At 41.4% G+C, this 16,532-nt stretch overlaps 1 protein-coding gene across 1 annotated transcript in view; it reads right to left on the reverse strand.

Annotated features, from left to right (window-relative positions):
• Positions 1 to 980: 980 nt before the first annotated feature.
• The window catches only part of MAK (male germ cell associated kinase), a 47,145-nt gene continuing 31,593 nt past the window's right edge, over positions 981 to 16,532 (reverse strand). Inside the window, exons 10-14 of the mRNA XM_036071090.2 lie at positions 16,135 to 16,286; positions 9,464 to 9,595; positions 7,680 to 7,754; positions 5,148 to 5,267; positions 981 to 1,330 (exon numbers count right to left, since the gene is read on the reverse strand). Coding sequence (XP_035926983.1) covers positions 1,176 to 1,330; positions 5,148 to 5,267; positions 7,680 to 7,754; positions 9,464 to 9,595; positions 16,135 to 16,286 — 634 coding nt within the window. The 3' untranslated portion in view covers positions 981 to 1,175. The remainder of the gene's footprint in view (positions 1,331 to 5,147; positions 5,268 to 7,679; positions 7,755 to 9,463; positions 9,596 to 16,134; positions 16,287 to 16,532) is intronic.

Here is a 16,532-nt window from a genome sequence, read left to right on the forward strand (position 1 = left end):
CTTTGGATAATGTCCACAAGATACAAGATGTCCACCAATTACATTAGCATTTGTTACAAAGTCAGAAAATACATAAAAATAGCAGTTGATAACATTATTATTCTTTAAAAAGAATATACGGTACTAATGTCCAGTCCATAAAATGGCAGGTTTAAATAGAGTAGTCCCAAGTTCAAATGTCAAAATATTTTAAGTACCAGTTTAGAAATTAAAACAAAAAAAATTGTACTAAGTGAAATCACTGCTATAGCAACTGAATGCATTTGCTCTTCAGAGTAAATGTCAAGGTCAGAGCCAGGTCAGTGATCTGCAGCAGCAAGAGTTTGCTTTGGGGCACAAGCTGGCACACCTCATTTTTGTGTCTAGTAGGAACATGGAAGCAAAGTATTTTGGAAGTCTGATGAACACACGTCACAGTTTCAAGAATTTTCTTAATGATGTGAAGATGAGAGAACCTTGACTTGGTTGATTTAGGAGTCTTCAGGCCATTGGGTTTGACAGTCACCATGAATTCACGGGAGTTGTGTTGGTCAAAATCAAACAACAGACTCTCCACTAAAATTGGGTGACATAATATTGAGATCTTTATGTTAAAGATAAATTTATTCCTAAGAAAGATATCCTGCTCAAGATGGAATTACCGTCGCTTCCATAATTAGAAAAGCATATGACAAATGAGCATATTTTGCCATTGCCAAACTGGTAGGGTAGAGCCTTAGCCAAATAAGAACCGTAACTGACAGCCTACAGAAGTCTACCTAATTGCTATAAAAAACAAACCTTTGAGGCCAACTGATGAAATGTTAAATTAATTTTGCAAATAACAGATGAAAACTAAAACACTCTAAACACTTTTTGAAGGCCTTTTTAAAAAAAGATTCTTATCATACTTAGTAACTATTAATTTGTAGATCAAATACTTGATGCTTTGGCAAATAATTTATTCAATACTTTGTAAAGTCCTACCCATATATCAGCACTGTGGGCAATTGATGTTAAGAAAATGCATTTCATTTCTAGGAAAGAAAAAGGAGATGGTTTTTGCTCTTCAGAGTACCCACTACTGCATATTTCTTCCAGAACTCAGTAGAAATAGACATCTGTAGACATTTCCCAGGGTCAGGGGACTTGCACGGATTCCATGGAGCAATGCTGTGGGGCTTCACACGAGACTCCTACCGGTGGCCGCCGTACTTGGCCACCCAGTCTGTCCTTCCATGCACCGAATGAACTGGCTGTGCACGGTTCACAATATTTAGATTCTTGGCTGTAGGATTGTAAGTAGGTCCTGAAAACTGCCCCCGACCAGGTTTTGTGTTCCAGGTATGTTCTGGAAGAAATGAGAATTGGAAGATAGAATTTTATTCATTTGATTATCAGATTTAAAATCAAGCAATTTATCTTTTTATTTTATGGGGAAGTCTAGAGTTTATCTTTAAAAGATTAGTTCAGTGGTTTCTAAGATTTTTTTTTTAAATATTAAAATGAAAAATTCATGTTGATACAGAATTCTCAGTAGCTTAAGAGCCAATATTTCTGGTTTACAGTTTTGATACTGCTACCGTTTCTTTTTTGGGTTCACTCAAATGCCTTTAACACATTTAGGTAGGCAACATCGACCAGGGTGACCAAGAAAATTCTTGGTTCAGGTTCAGCAGGCAATACCCGCAGTGTCAGTGACTTTGTAAAATCACACAGTGGTTACATCTGACTAATGTTCAAGTGTAAAACCCACTACAGAAAATTTATTTGTAAATATGAATCTTATAAGTTCGGCTTTATGGAGCTGCACGGATGGGATCCCATCATAGATTTCTTACATGAAAATGGGGTTTTTAGAGGTAGGAAACTTCATTATTTTAAGTGGGAAAATGATGGGTGAAAACAGAATTCCTTTAAAAGGTGAGCCATTCCTAAGATTCCAAACCTTTCTTCATAAGGTTTGTTTTATTCATACATTTGGCTGATTAAATATTTGTGAAATTTTAATTTGTTAAATATTTGTTGTTATCTAGACAATTTACAAGCCAAACTTGCTTAAACATCTCAAATGACAAAGCAGTAAATCATTTTACAGAGAACTTCAATCTCTTCTCCAGTCCTTCCTCACTCGCCCTCACTTCACATTTACAGCTGATTATCAGGTATTCTTTCTAAAGAGGGATGTTTGATCTTTCCATCCTTCCACACTGTGTGGTGGCTGTCACTCTTGGATTAAACTCTTAAGTTTCAATTTTGAAACGAGTCTAGCCGTTTTGTACACCTAGCACTATACTGTATTCACTTGTGTGGTTTCCCTGGGTGGTGGTGGTGGTGGTGGTGGTGGTGGTGTTTATATATATACTTTCTCTGTAAAACTGGGAGCGGAGGGGAAATTACAGGAGCAGTGTGGGTCCAGTGTGCTGCTGACCTCAGCCTAACGGGAACATAGCCTTAAGTGAGGAACTGCCCTGGGGACAGTCACCCTGTCCTATCCTTTCACTCTTACCAGGTTTAAAATTCTCCAGGTTAAAGCCAATAAAAAGCTACCTAATGAGGCAGGGACAAAGTGTTTAGAAGAGCCAGTCAGCCCTTAACTGTTAAGGAAAAACCGGTTAAACCGCTAACCAAGTTTTCCAGGAATGGCCCTTTAGTTCTAACCCATGGGAGTGTAGAAAAGCACCAGTGTGTTAAATTTGTGAACCCACACCTGAGGTCTGCAGGCCAGAATGGTACCGGGCGTGGAGGAGAGCGCATGTGGGAGGGTGGGAGGGGAAGGAGGTGGGAGAGGCCATAAGCCCTGGTGATTCAGAGAACCCCTTCAGCTAATAGGGTGAGGCCCTTGGGGTACAAAATGAGGGATTTGGGGAGTAACAGCTTTTCTCCAGGTGATGACATAGCTCCATCAAGTCCTAAATGCATTTGAGAGAAACCTTGTCCAGGCAAATACTTTTAAAACCTTCTTTGAAGAGGGAATCATTTTGCCAAGAAGGGTATAGTGCTGGCATTTAGGATTCCTGTCTGAGAGATAATAGTTTTAGGTTTCAAGCACCCTTGGTGAAGAACTTAGTAGCCCACAAAGGAGCTGAGATCTCGTGGCAGAGCAAGAAATGCTTTTGTGTCTTAGCCAGACCAGGCCCCATACCTCCTGAGCATGGGGCAGACAGCCCTCTAAGATTTGCTGTGCATTTATTTTAAAAGCCACATGTGTCCTATCGGCATTTGACTTCTTGTAGAAAATGTTTGCTAAAGGAAAGGTGTTCTTTAGTTAAGAAATTAATCAGTGCCACCACTGTGTCACTTTTAGCAAGAAATAAAACCTCTGTAAAACAGAGATGATAATAGTACCTTCTGCAGTCGAGTTCATGAATGTAGCGCACTTAGATCAGGGCCCTCCCTGCCCTGGTGAAGGGTGGCTATCTAGGAAAGAAGTCCCTCCTCAAAGTCCTTGTTACCATCAGAGCAAGGGGAGAAGGAGGTGTTAGGAAGTCTGGGATGAGAGATTACATGGGAAAGCTGGAAGAAATTAATTTTTGATTTTTTTTCTCAAAACATAAGGGTAAGGACAAGGAGGAGCAGAGAGGGAGGCAGGCTACAAGAGAAGGGGAAATAGTTGAGTAAATACGGTAATGACCTGGTTTTATTTTCTTGTGGGGAACTGCCACACAAGTGGGAGTACTGGAAGACACATCTCTTACAGAACAGTGTTTTCCTAAGGATTTGCACTGACCACTTGAGAGTGATTAATATTTACTTCTTTTTTCTACCTTTTCTCCTATCACCATCTGTTGGAAAATCTGATGAGCAGGGTAAATGAAGAGATGAAAAGTTAGGAGAAAGCATTTACTAAAAAAATGTAAACAGGACTATGCATGCTAATCTGACAATACTTAATATGTAAAGGTCTTCAATATCTTACAAAAATAGTTTTAAAAATACCCACTTTCACTTTGTCAGAGCAGGTACTCAGATAACAAAATAATTTGAAACATTATGATTTTCCGCTTTTATTTTAAAAATTGCTCCTAAGCCATGGCTGGTGACTTACTCTAAGGCTGGATTAAAATACTTGAGGCTTAAAAAAAAAAAATCATTGCTGTATATCAAGTGTTCGCTTACATATTTTGTTGCAGCAGAGGGATAAGGAAGCAATTCTTTTCACAGATAAGGTAACTGAGTACTACTTACCAGTTCTACTCTGTGGTAAGAGATTGTAAATTATAGAAGTCCAGTGCTTTTTACAGTTTTAGCTCCAACAGTGTGAACTTTAAAAACTGGCAGCTCAAGTCAGGAGTTTTAAGTTGAGCTCCTGGCTAGGACATGTTGCAAGATTACTTTTCGAATGGACTTTGATATTACACTACAGCTTTGTATCTTACCAAACTTCTGACTATCTGCCTTAGCCTTTAACTTTAGGTGCTTTCATGAGGACCTCTATTTTAGGTTAGAATAATTTCCAGAACGTTCATAGCCAGATCTAGTCAAGCTCAAGTACAGAATCATGACTCTGATTTTCAAGAGCACACCCCTGAACGTGGCTGTCATGCCACACTACCGCAGAGGAAGCACCCTCACTGGTCATCACTGGAGGGCGGAGGAATCAGCCCTTCACCACCTACTACTGTTGCAAAGCAAGCACAGGGTGTGGAAGTCCCGCCACCATTCAGTTCAATACAAGGGAACTGCAGAGGGACTGCCTGTGAAGTGGCACACGGACAGTGTCTCAGCATTTATTAACCTTTCCCTCTGTGCTAGGTGGGAAGCTCTGAAGAATGCCATCTTCCATCTTACTGGCTAGCACGGCATGGTCCTTGGAATTACACAGACCCAGTTGCTCTCCCAGCCCCACCGTTTACCAGCTGTGTGACCCTAACTAAACCACTTCATGTCAGTTTCCTCCTCCGTAGAAGGGCTACCTCATCCAGTCCTGCGAAGATTAAATGGCATAATGTGTGCCTGGCAGAGAGGAACCACTTAACTAGAGGTAGCTCTTATGACAGACCCTCAAACCGTATCTTCAGAAGAAGAAAGGACATTTTGCCAAAAATGATCAGCACTGTGTTAATAAGGTGAGGCTAATTTAAAAGTCTTCACTTGGGGAAAGTGATGGTATAAATTTAGAGCTCCTTTCTGATCAGAAATCTCAAAAACTATAAAGTTGTCCTTACCTGAGGTTGTTGCACCAAGAGGCGCGAAGTGTATCCTCTGGCCAGCTGACCCCACTTCTTTTTTGAGAAAGGAAGGAATATATCCCGACTGGTTGTAAGTAGCATAACTTCCAAGATTTCCTAGTGAGGTATCATAAAGTTGCATAGTCAGAAGGTGAATATTTTAAAGCACCACAGAGTAACGAATATTACACCCCTCCTAATTCCAGATTCTGTTTTTCGAGTATCGACTCTATTTCAAGTGCTGCATTATAGCTTTGCAGATAATCCTATTCAGGCCATATAACAACCCTTTTAGATGCCTATTTTATCCACACCTTGTGGCTCTTAGAACTTGCCTAAATGATCACGGTAAGTGACCAAGCTAGAATGTGAACCCAAGGCTGTTGGCCCTGAACATACCAGTTTTTTTTATGACTCCCACTCTTAATCTAAGTGTGTTTCCTGCCAGGAAGCCCCCATCCCTGCCGTGCTCTCTGTGCTTTTCTTCGTTCTGCAAAATCACTATAGTAACTGCACCTGTTCTCATGGGGTTGCTGTAGAGATTTAATGAAATGCATGCAAGTACTTAGCATAGAATCTGGTGTTCAGTAAATGTCAGCTCTCATCATCCTCATCCTCATCACTGTTAGTGAATGATCAACCTGGGGCCAATAGAGTGATGGGCTAAAGGGGGAAAAACTAAAGGTCATTGCTAGAGCTGAAATGAGAGTATGAGAGTCTGAACTAAGGGAGTCACGGAGGCAATGGAGAAGAGAACTGAGTGGGTGTATGGGGTAGGAGGGGTAGGGAAAGAGGAATATAAACCCCTCAGTTTGTATCTTAGGTGACTAAGAACAGCAACTGGTTTGTTGGAAAGACATCGTACCTGTGGGATATTGGAGTTGTAGTGGTCGAGCCGGCCTGGAGATAGGGAATTAGCAAGGTATGGAGGGGCTCAGAGGGATTGTGGGATGTGCAAAGATCCGGAACAGAGGCCCAGGGAACACCAGCATTCAGGGACAGGAAAGAAAAGGACCCCATGGAGGAGAGGGGATAGAGAGGGTAGATCACAGGAGCAGGGTCTGAACATCCAGGAGAACACAGTGTGTGAAGAAAGAAGGAAAACCAAAGGTGGCAGAGATCTGATGGGATTAGCATGGCTGTGGGATCTGGCCACTAGATCATGTCAGGACCTGGCAGGAGCGGTTTCAGTGGCCGAGGCCAGCTGAGGACAGACCACAGTGCGTTGAGGAGCAAACTGGAAATAAGAGGAAAAGGAATATAATTTCTTTCAAGGAGCCTCACTGTGCAGGAAAGGAGACACGTTAGTTAGCAAGGAGGTGGAACAGGGCTCTGATCATGATGGTGGTTTCGAAGAACTGCTTGTTTGGCAGCTATGACTGAAGCAGTTCTTCCAGTGTTACTGGTTCACAAGTCTGGCCTCTGAACTTCTTGTCCCTGATGTCTCTCACAGCACTGTGCACAGGAGGCCCTCAGTAAGTGTGTGCTCTTGAACAAGCAAATGCCAAACAGCAGTGTCATCACAGAAGTGAGACTTTATACGGTGAACACATCAGTTGCTGCAGTTTTTAGCACTATCGAATTCTGCATAAGCATAGCTGCCTAATTTGACCTTTCTTTTAGCCCCGAGTACCCATTTCTGAATCACTAATCAGCCCTTTACGTCAAAAGAGTTTTGAAAGGAAGTTCATGCAGTGATCACATTCAATGGCAGCGTCAGAACATTGCTGTAGCCCTCCTCCTCCTCCTCAGAGCAGACACTACGTGCTTACTGTGACAGAAGTCCTAGGGACGATTATATAATAATACCCTGGTAAATATCACGTCCTCCATTTTCTAGATGGGGAAACTGACTTAGGGAGCCTAACCGACTTGTCCACAGTCCCAAGGCTACTGAGTGACAGAATGGGGAATGGAGATATATCAGATTGTAAAAGCCATGTGCTGAGCAGTTCATAGGCTGCAGGGAGAAGGTTGCTAAGGAAAAATGCACAGAAAATGCATTATTTTGGCTTACTATTTTTGAAGTACCTTGTGAGCTGTGAATTTTTAGGCTGGAGCCAATAGTTAGCACTGTTTAAACCAGCAACAATGAAAGTCTAGGAAAGCCACCATCTCTATTAACCTGATTAAATTTTAAATGATGGTTACTGCGTAAGAAATGAGTTTCAGAACTTTAAAAAAGGTTTTCCAGGAATACTGATTACAAAATTAGAAAATATTCTTTTAATTCTTATTCTCAGTAGATTTGCTTCATTTATATAAATTGTCAATATTGACTTAAGAAGATGAACCTAGAGCTTTTTGAGAGCAAGTTAGTCTTAGAATCCCGACTACTGAAGAAAGGTGTTTTTGATGTCGTGGAATGCTTCTCTATCTCCCAGCCCTGGTCTGACTTCTAAAAGCAGGTGACCTTGGTTGGCCTTCATAGTGGCCTTGTATGACAGGATTCAGGGCAAATGTGGAAAAGAAAATTGGAGAAGATATTCAAAGAACAAGTTGTACTCATCTAGAATGCCCAGAAATTACCTTGTGGGTCCTCTAATTTTTCAGGAAAACTTTCATTGCATGATAGTTTTTCAATTGGTTTAATTATGCTTTCCTCTGAAGAGAAGGCAAGTGGAAAGAAAGAATGAATAAGAAGAATGTTTTAGGAAAAGCAGAGAAACAATGGTTAGATGATTCATGAAAAAATCAGGAAGAACCCTTAACATGAGAAACTGTTCTCATGTGTGGTCACAGCTTTCATTTGATGCCAGTCAATTATACATTCCCCCGAGACGCAAAGTTGTAGTGTGGTCATTTAAACTTATTTGTACTTAACCAGCTGGTTCAGTGACTATTACTTTAAAATAGTGGAAAAAATAAGTAAATAAATTACAGTGCTGCAGTGTTTGATACCTCAGCACTATTAAATAGATAAATCGAATCCTCAGAGCATCTGGAAAACTTAAAGTGTCCAGAGTGTGTTAGTGTCACATCAGAATACCCCAGTAGACTACTCACTTGCTACATCTGTGATCTCACATTTTTTTTGGACCAATACCATCCATCTATCTATTTTTTTAAAAGAACTCTTTACTTCTTCACACACTTTAAACTGATATGTAGAATTTTTCATTATAAGTTTTATAGTTTGTAAAGTTGTCATTTGTAGCATATTGTAATCATAGACATTTAAAAATAAAACTGTTAACATCTCTGCTTTAACTATAAGCCATGGAATCTAAATACCATGGTGGTTTTATGCCTACCAATACTGACTTACAAAATACACATGAATATATTCCTTTCTAACAGTTGGAAATTTCACATTAATCTCATTTCTCTCTAAAATTTTATTTTCATTCATGTCAACTCCCAGATTTTATCCAAATATAATTTTAGGCTTAAAAGTCTTTAAGTTGACCGCTGAAAAGTATGTTTAAGTTGAAACCTTTAAAAAAATTTCTTATAACCATAAGTATGTTAAAATACTTTTTTTTCTAGATTAGTTTAGTTATAATTACAACAATTCATTGTATATAATTAATCAAAACAGATGAGTACTATAAATTTTGATTACTGAACATTAAAAGGCATTGTTTTTTAGAGAAACTCATCTCACTGAGAAAGATGGCACCTTTTCAGGCTGCCCATGTATCCACAAATGAGTATTGCTTATTGCTAAAATCAGGTTTCAGCACCAATCCTATTCCTTTTTTCTCTTGTTCCTTTTTGGAGCACTGAGAAACCTTGGTTAACGAAAGGTGTTCTGTTACAGCTTTGTCACAACAGGCTTTGAACTCTTTTCAGAGTTCTAGATCAAAAATCATACAGTGAGTTTGAAAATGAGTTTTCATTATCTGTCAGCTAATAATTCAATTAGGCTCTCCTTCAATTTTTTGAAGGCTAAGAACTGGAAACCACGCGACTTAAACAGACTCTGTTCCCCAATCATCAGAGTTACTCACTTTCTCGACATTGATCCCAACATATGAAACTGTCTCTCTGACTGGCACCCCAGAGATTTTTATATTTTGGGGAACAGGAAACACACCCTAATAAACAGAATTTGTCTTTTCTTTTGTAAAGTAGGAGAATAGAGACCCATTGCTCAGGGAAATGCATTTATTAGGACAGAATCCATATGGAAGTTGAGATCTGGCAAATTGATTGCCTTAAAATTATCTGTGCTCAAGTACCAGTTAGAAGACTTTTGTGTACCCTCAAAGTTATCTCAGTTGGAAGAGGCAGCTGCAATGTAGTTAAAAGTAAAAATCTGCAGAAGGAAAACAATGTAAATTTATACTTTAAATGTATTTTTGCTTTACCTGCATTACTCCTTTTGAAAGCAAGTTCTGCCCCCATGGGTCCCAATGACTTAGGAAATAACTGATTACTCCATGTATATGAGTTTATATCCTTTCCACTGGCTACCAAGGACACATTCTTGGGATTTACACCTTAGAAGAGCAAAACAGTCATTTCAGAGGTTAGCATGTGGTCATTAACTTGAAGGAAAAATATATAATACATTCAAATGAGGATCAGAAATAACATGGAGGAGGAGAATGGAAATAAATTTATGTTGCAATATAGCAGATAACTGCTTTCACCTGGAATACTTCCAATAACCTGGAATCCTCACAGTGTATTTTATAAACATAAGGTGTTTTCTATCATACAAGTAATAATAGTTAAACATTGGACATTTCTTGCTAAATGTCTTGTAAAAATGGAGGTGGTACCCAAATTTTCTTCAAAAAGATATTTCCTTGTCATTTACTTGTTTTCAGTATGAACTCTGGGGCAGACCCTGGAGGAACACTTAGTGTGGCCAGGAAAACAGACGTGTGACCAAGAACTCAGGGGAACTGAGAGTTTGGAAGTAGATGTGTCAAGATCTATCTGTGAAGCTTATTTGTAAATAAGACATAGGAAAGTCTAAACAAAGTATTTATGATTTTCTGAAATCTGTGACACATGGAGTCAACTTTGAACTTTGGTACTAGTGGTCAAAGGGTGGTGTTTTAACTTACTTTTTAAGAGATTTGAAAACTTCCTGAACTTGCTTTCTTTTTACTGACAATAAATTGGATGCAACATACAGGATGGTAAAGACATCACACAGTGGAAGCCTCTGGGTTGTACATGGAGTGTTTTCTTAAGCTAATACAAGGAAAATCCTCACTGAGGACTACCATTAATGTAGGAAGTTAGCAATTCTTTCCAGGTGGGATGAGCTCTTGCTTTTCACGGAGTGAACTCCTTAGCAAAGTTTCCCATTTATGAGACATATAATAATATCCCTCGTTTTGAAGCCAGACAAAAGCCAGGTTGTTCTGTAACTCAAGGTTACTGGTCACCAGTTCTCTAGTGAAACACTCCTCCAGGTAAATAATTTGCCTTTCTTATGCCATATAGCTCCTTACGGATTTTGGTTTCTGATAAAACACTTACAAATTGAACTATAGTAGGCAATTACCTGACAATAAAGAAGATGCACTTACTAAAGAAGATAGCAATAACTCATATGAAAAAATCTTCACCAAAAAAAAAAAATCCCTTACCCCCAAAAGAAAGGGCAAGGTAGGGGGACAAACTAAAAATCACTTAAATGAACTGTTTTCATAAGTGTAGTTCAACAAAGAATGGGCTCTTGAGTACCTAAATTATTTTGTTAATCCAGTTAGCCTTGTGATATCCCTAAACAGTTTTTTTAAGTAAATATATCCATTAGCAAAGATAATTGCTTTAATTCTATCTTTTTAAAGATTCCAGATTTCTTGGAGATAGACACAATCTAGACTGTTAAGTCATTTACATGTTAGTTTACAAGTGTTTACTGGGCACCTTCTATATAGCAAACACTGTGATAGATAGAGGTAGAAATGAATATACCATCATCCCTTGCCTCAGAGGAGATTAAATCAGTTAGCAAATATTTACTGAGCACCTATCACATGCCAGGTAGTGTGGGTGGCGTTGGACAAAAAGTGGTGACCACAGCAGACTAGTTTCTACTCTTTTGGCTCTTATAATCTACTCTAATGGGAAGGGAGACATTAAAAGTTATAAATAGGTAATGAGCGCTGTGTAAACTGTTTAAAGAATCTGGTGCTGAGGGGGCAGGCAAATAACAGAAGCAAGTTTTTTTTTAAAGTTCCACCACTCTTTCTTTAAAAAATAGTAATTTTAAGCTGAACTGTGAATCTGATTAGGGGTCGGGAGGGGGTGGAAGGTGTGTTCCTGGAAGAGGCCGCATGTAGGCCAGGGCCCCGGGGTAGGGATGCCCTGGGAGACAGTCCACAGACAGAGAAAGAACAGGGACTGGCACAAAATGAGGCTGGAGAGGGGAGTAGGGGTCAAATCACGTAGGGATGTGTGTGTCCTGTGAAGAAATTTAAAACACAGTAGGAGGGGCGCCTGGGTGGCTCAGTCATTAAGCATCTGCCTTCGGCTCAGGTCATGATTCCAGGGTCCTGGGATCGAGCCCCGCATCGGGCTCCCTGCTCGGCGGGAAGCCTGCTTCTCCCTCTCCCACTCCCCTGCTTGTGTTCCCTCTCTCGCTGTGTCTCTCTCTGCCAAATAAATAAAATCTTAAAAAACAAAACAGAAAAAAAAGAAAACATGGTAGGAAAGGCAAGTGTAGAAATGACATGGGACATTGAAGACACAGGGTGGGGGAAGGAAGGACAGTAGTGATAAAGGGGACTCGAGAAGGAGCAGGGTTTCAAAAGTGCTGTGGAGGGAGCCGCTCTCCCTGCCAACGTGGCGGCTCCCGTGCGCGCTGGGGTCGGGGTGCCAGGAGCAGGGCGTGAGACCAGAGGACACCTCTGAGAGATGCTTTGCACTTGCATCGCATGCTCTACTTGCAACTACCTTGCTATACTTAAGTACCTAAGGCTTACAGGGTGAGCCGGGAGATGACTGCAGTCCCATTGTAAGTAACAGAAAACAGAATCTCAAAGTCTTGCTCCAGTATACAGCCGGTCAGTAGCAGGTCAATAACTATGACTCTCGCGTCTCTCCCTGACGGCCAGTGTCACAGATCTGCCAGTTCTTGTAGTATAATGTCATGCTGCCCTGAAAGTATATGGTACATTTCTGGAGCTCCCATGATCCTAAAGGTTGATGTTTAATAAGACCTTTTATGCTTGGATTTATGGTAAAAAAAAAAAAAAAGAGGGCCCCCAAAGATATTATTCTCTTTTTTTTCTTCCTAAAGATACTCAATTATAAAAATAACTTTGGATCACAAATGTCAAGGATCACTTCTTATTATGGTTTCTGTCCTCTGTAGTTGCTGGCTCATGATAGGTGCCTAGTAAATGTTTGTCCAGGTGACTGAACTGAGCTCAATTCTAGTTTCAAATCTCATCCAGCTCTAGAGGGGCATCCTCAAGACAAAAAAAATCCGACAAGAACGGTAATTCTAATTTCAAGTCTGTTTATTAAGTTTCAATTATAGCTATGCTTCTGACCCAGAGTAATTTGCAGAATCTGTTAGATCTCTCTTAAAAAGGAAATGACCAGACCAATCTCAGATACCCTAAAATATGTCCCCGAAAACCACATTAGGGAGCAGAAATATGAAAACAGGGTACCTTGGATCCATTTAGCCTAACAAAAATTTACAGTTGCCTTTCCCACCACCAGAGGGCTCCCTTGTACAGATAAGAAAATATCAATTTGCTGCCTTTTTTTTTTTTTTTTTTTTTTTTAAACAGGGAAAAGTATCCCCCATGAATCTGTGTTTTGGGAACTTTGCTACATCCCTGCTTTTGCAGTCAGATCAGAACTCCCTCATAGTATGAACACAAATATTTACAAACCTACAGGTATCTAGATCGAGATTACAAGGGAAGTGTCTTTGCTGCTTTCCTCAAAAGTGCCCCCCATCTCTTATCGTCTTAATTCCAACTCTCCTCACCTTCCTAAGGACTTCACTCCCTCAGGCATCCACCTCCCCTCCTGCATGACTAATCCCTCCTTCTGTAGGCGATCATTCCTGTCCATATGTGGACGAGCTCCAAAGACCCAGAATCCCTACCACTGATGTGCTCCGAGCCCGCTCCAGTATGGCTCTGTTTCTAAGCTCCTCTTCACAGCACAACGTCTCCTAAGAGTAGTCTGCCTGTTCAGTCGCTAACTTCTCACTTCTCATCACTTTTCAACCCACTCCAGCCTAGTTCTCCCTCACCATTCCAGACTGAAACTGAACTCCCAGGGTCATCAGGAACTTCTCCACTGACAAATTTTATCAGGCATTTCTCTCCCTTCTTATAACTGCTCAGCAGTAAACTCTTTCAGGTAAACTCTCCCTTGGCCTCTGGAAACCACCTGTGCCTGGTCTCCCCCTCATCTGCCAGGCTCCTTCCTTTCCTCTTTCTCAGCTCCTCCTCGTCTGCCGCTCACAATCTCTCTGGAGGTGATCCTATTCAATCCATGGACTTAAATACTGTCTGGGAGTCGCTGAGGACTCCTACATCTGTTCTCCTTGGCCCTGGTCCCTCCTCAGCGTTCCTGGCTCTTCCCTCCTTCCGCCCACGTGGCCTCTCCACACTGACATGTTTCACAAGCATCTCAAATAGAACAGCCCACGCACAGGACTGTCCACCTCTTTCCCACCCAATCCTGTTCCCCCCCAGTCTTCCCCAACTCAGAGCATGGCACCACCATCCAGCTCGGATTCAAGCTCCAAACTCGCTTTTCCCTTATTTTCTACCAACATCTATCAGCAGGTCCACTTCCAAAATCTATCAAGAGCCCAGCTCCCTCTAGGTCATCATCATCTTTCCCCTGGAGGACTCCGGTCACTTCCAGCTGGCCTCCCTGCATCCAGCCTTGCCCTGCTGCAATCCATCCTTTACACAGAGTCTTTTTCATGCATGTGTCATGTGTCACTTACCTCCTGAGGTTCCTTCAAAGGCCTCCGTCAGACCTGGAAAGAACCCCAGATTCCTTCCCCTGCCCTCAAGGTGCTGCATCATCTGAACCCTGCGGGCTTTCCCCCTCCTCCCCTTTGGTTTCTCTCCCCTAAACTCTTTAAGCTCCAGATCTGCAGCCTGTTGATCTACTTCTCAAGCCAGTGTCGTTCCCTCCACCTAAAACCTCTTCTCTCAGCTCCCCACTTGGCTGCCTCCTCCTCATCCTTCTGGTATCAGGTCAAAGGTGAGGGGATGGGGGAGTGCCCCCCCGCAGCCACACTCCAGGTCGTCTCTCTGCTTCCACAACACTCATCACCACCTGTGAATTTGCCTTTTCTCTGTCCACTAGAATGGAAGCTCCTGGAGAGCAGGGACCTTGTGTGTCTTGTTCAGTGCTACATAGATATCTCAATGCCTAGATCATTAAGTACCTTGCACGTATTAAGTGCTTAATATGTATTACTGAGTGAATGAATAAAACAAAGGAATCAACAGCCTCCTCAAATGAATGTGTATCCTATCCAGGGGTCCCACAATGTCTTGCCCTTCCATCTGCACAGAGACATGCTGCTCATCCACTAAGGACCAGCTGGGTCACCTTCTCTCTAAAGGCTAAAACAAAACAAACACTGAATCCACAGATCTCCAAATACCCAGGATTATAGTTTTAGCTCCTTCCTGGATAACTTCATGCCAATCTCTTCAGTCTACCTTGGACAGGACAGTATCTTCCTTCTTACTACTCAGCAGAGAAGTGCAGTCCAGAAGCCTGGCTTTGTTCTCCCTTCTCCCTGTTACTTCAACTTCTTCAACATGTGTGGCTGAACCTGTGCAGCTGCTGTGCCTCCTATTTCTCTCCTGTTCATTTCTAAAGACTTCTGTAATTTCATTTTTTCCTTTCAATTATTGACAGTAGGAATGGATCTCTACTGGATTCCTAGAACTGAAATTTAAATGGTTGCCTAAAAGGTATACAGAAAAATGTCATGCAGCAACCTCTTGCTAACAGTCCAGTTTCAACCTTGTCTCTTGTCTTCCTTATTCCTCCTTCCCAAACAAACTCCTGGGAGATAAAAACCACGGCCTGCTTCTGGATACTTCCTCATGTGAACCCAGTGGCCTGTTTACTATGTTCAGAAAGCTGTAAACGGCCATGCTCACAAAAGAAAAACTTCATCTCTCCCTCTTTTTGGACTAAAGATAGATCTGTATAGATACACAGTCACTTAAAAATTGATTTCCTTTTAGACTCCATTGAATTTAAACTTTTTAAAGTGGATTTTGAGGAGAAAATGCTGCTTACAGGCACAACATAAACTCCCCACCATCAGTCGTCCTAGATAGAGCAACTCAGATGTTTGCTAGGCATCCCAACCTCAACTCCCGTTTCTCCACTTCCACACCTCCTGTCCTCTCCTAATCTTCCCTTTCTCAGCTAAAGTTACCACCATTCCCCCCAGTCATCGCCAAGTCAAAAACGCAGAACCCAACACTAATTCCTTCTGTTCTTTACCATTATCCATGCTGATCTATCAGCAAGTCCTATCTTCCCACTATTGAAATACGCTGAGATTTTACCCATTTCTGTCTCCACATTCACCACTCTGGAGCAAGCCATTACCCTCTCTATCCAGACATACGCAGTGGGCTCTCCACCAGCCTCCTTGCCCCTCTTGAGCGCCTAGTATGCTCTACCCACCATGATCTTTCAAAACCATAATCCAGATCATTTAGGACACTGTAAAATCTCACGTTTTATGAAACGGTGTAATGGGGGTGCAGAATTATTTTAACAAAATTTAACACTTACAGGCATAGCTTTGGTGGGCGAGAGTGGTATTTTTTGGAAGCCTATTCTCATCTTGATTTTTGACAAGGCATTTCTTGAGCAGACTTCACAGAAGCAGGAGACTCAGAAAAGTCCTTGGGAACAAGTAGTGACCGGGCTGAGCCAGTAAAGAGCACCGTGATTATGCTTTTTGTCTTAGGGTGCCCTTCCTGCAAAGATTCCAAGGCACTTGAGCCTGACCTCTACTCTAGTTGGCAGCAAACATTTTATTTTCTCTGCTTACCTGGAAGGTATCTTGATTGCTTCAAGTAGTACTGTTTGGCTGTTGAGGCAGTTGACAGTTCAGAATCAGATTTTAGGGAAAAAGCAGCAGGTAAGCTCTTATTTTCCCCTGCCGCCGAGGGGTTGGAGCCTGAGGGTATGGACTCTGGAAGCCTTAAAAGTCAACAGAAGGCGGCATTACAATGTGAAAAAATGTGAAGATGACAGCTACTGTGTTCTCACCCACCCCCTGCTCATCTTTTCAAGGGCAAGGTCAGCTCACTTAAATGGTTTCCATCAGAGTCCTTTTGCTGATAGGGATGCTAAATGACAACTTCTCCCCCAACAGATATTGGGCTGTCCACACAATCATTTTTAATACTAGACGTTATGTGACAGAAAGCTTTATAACTGAGGAGC

This window comes from Halichoerus grypus, chromosome 9, assembly GCF_964656455.1.
Source record: "Halichoerus grypus chromosome 9, mHalGry1.hap1.1, whole genome shotgun sequence".
NCBI classification, from domain to species: domain Eukaryota; kingdom Metazoa; phylum Chordata; class Mammalia; order Carnivora; family Phocidae; genus Halichoerus; species Halichoerus grypus.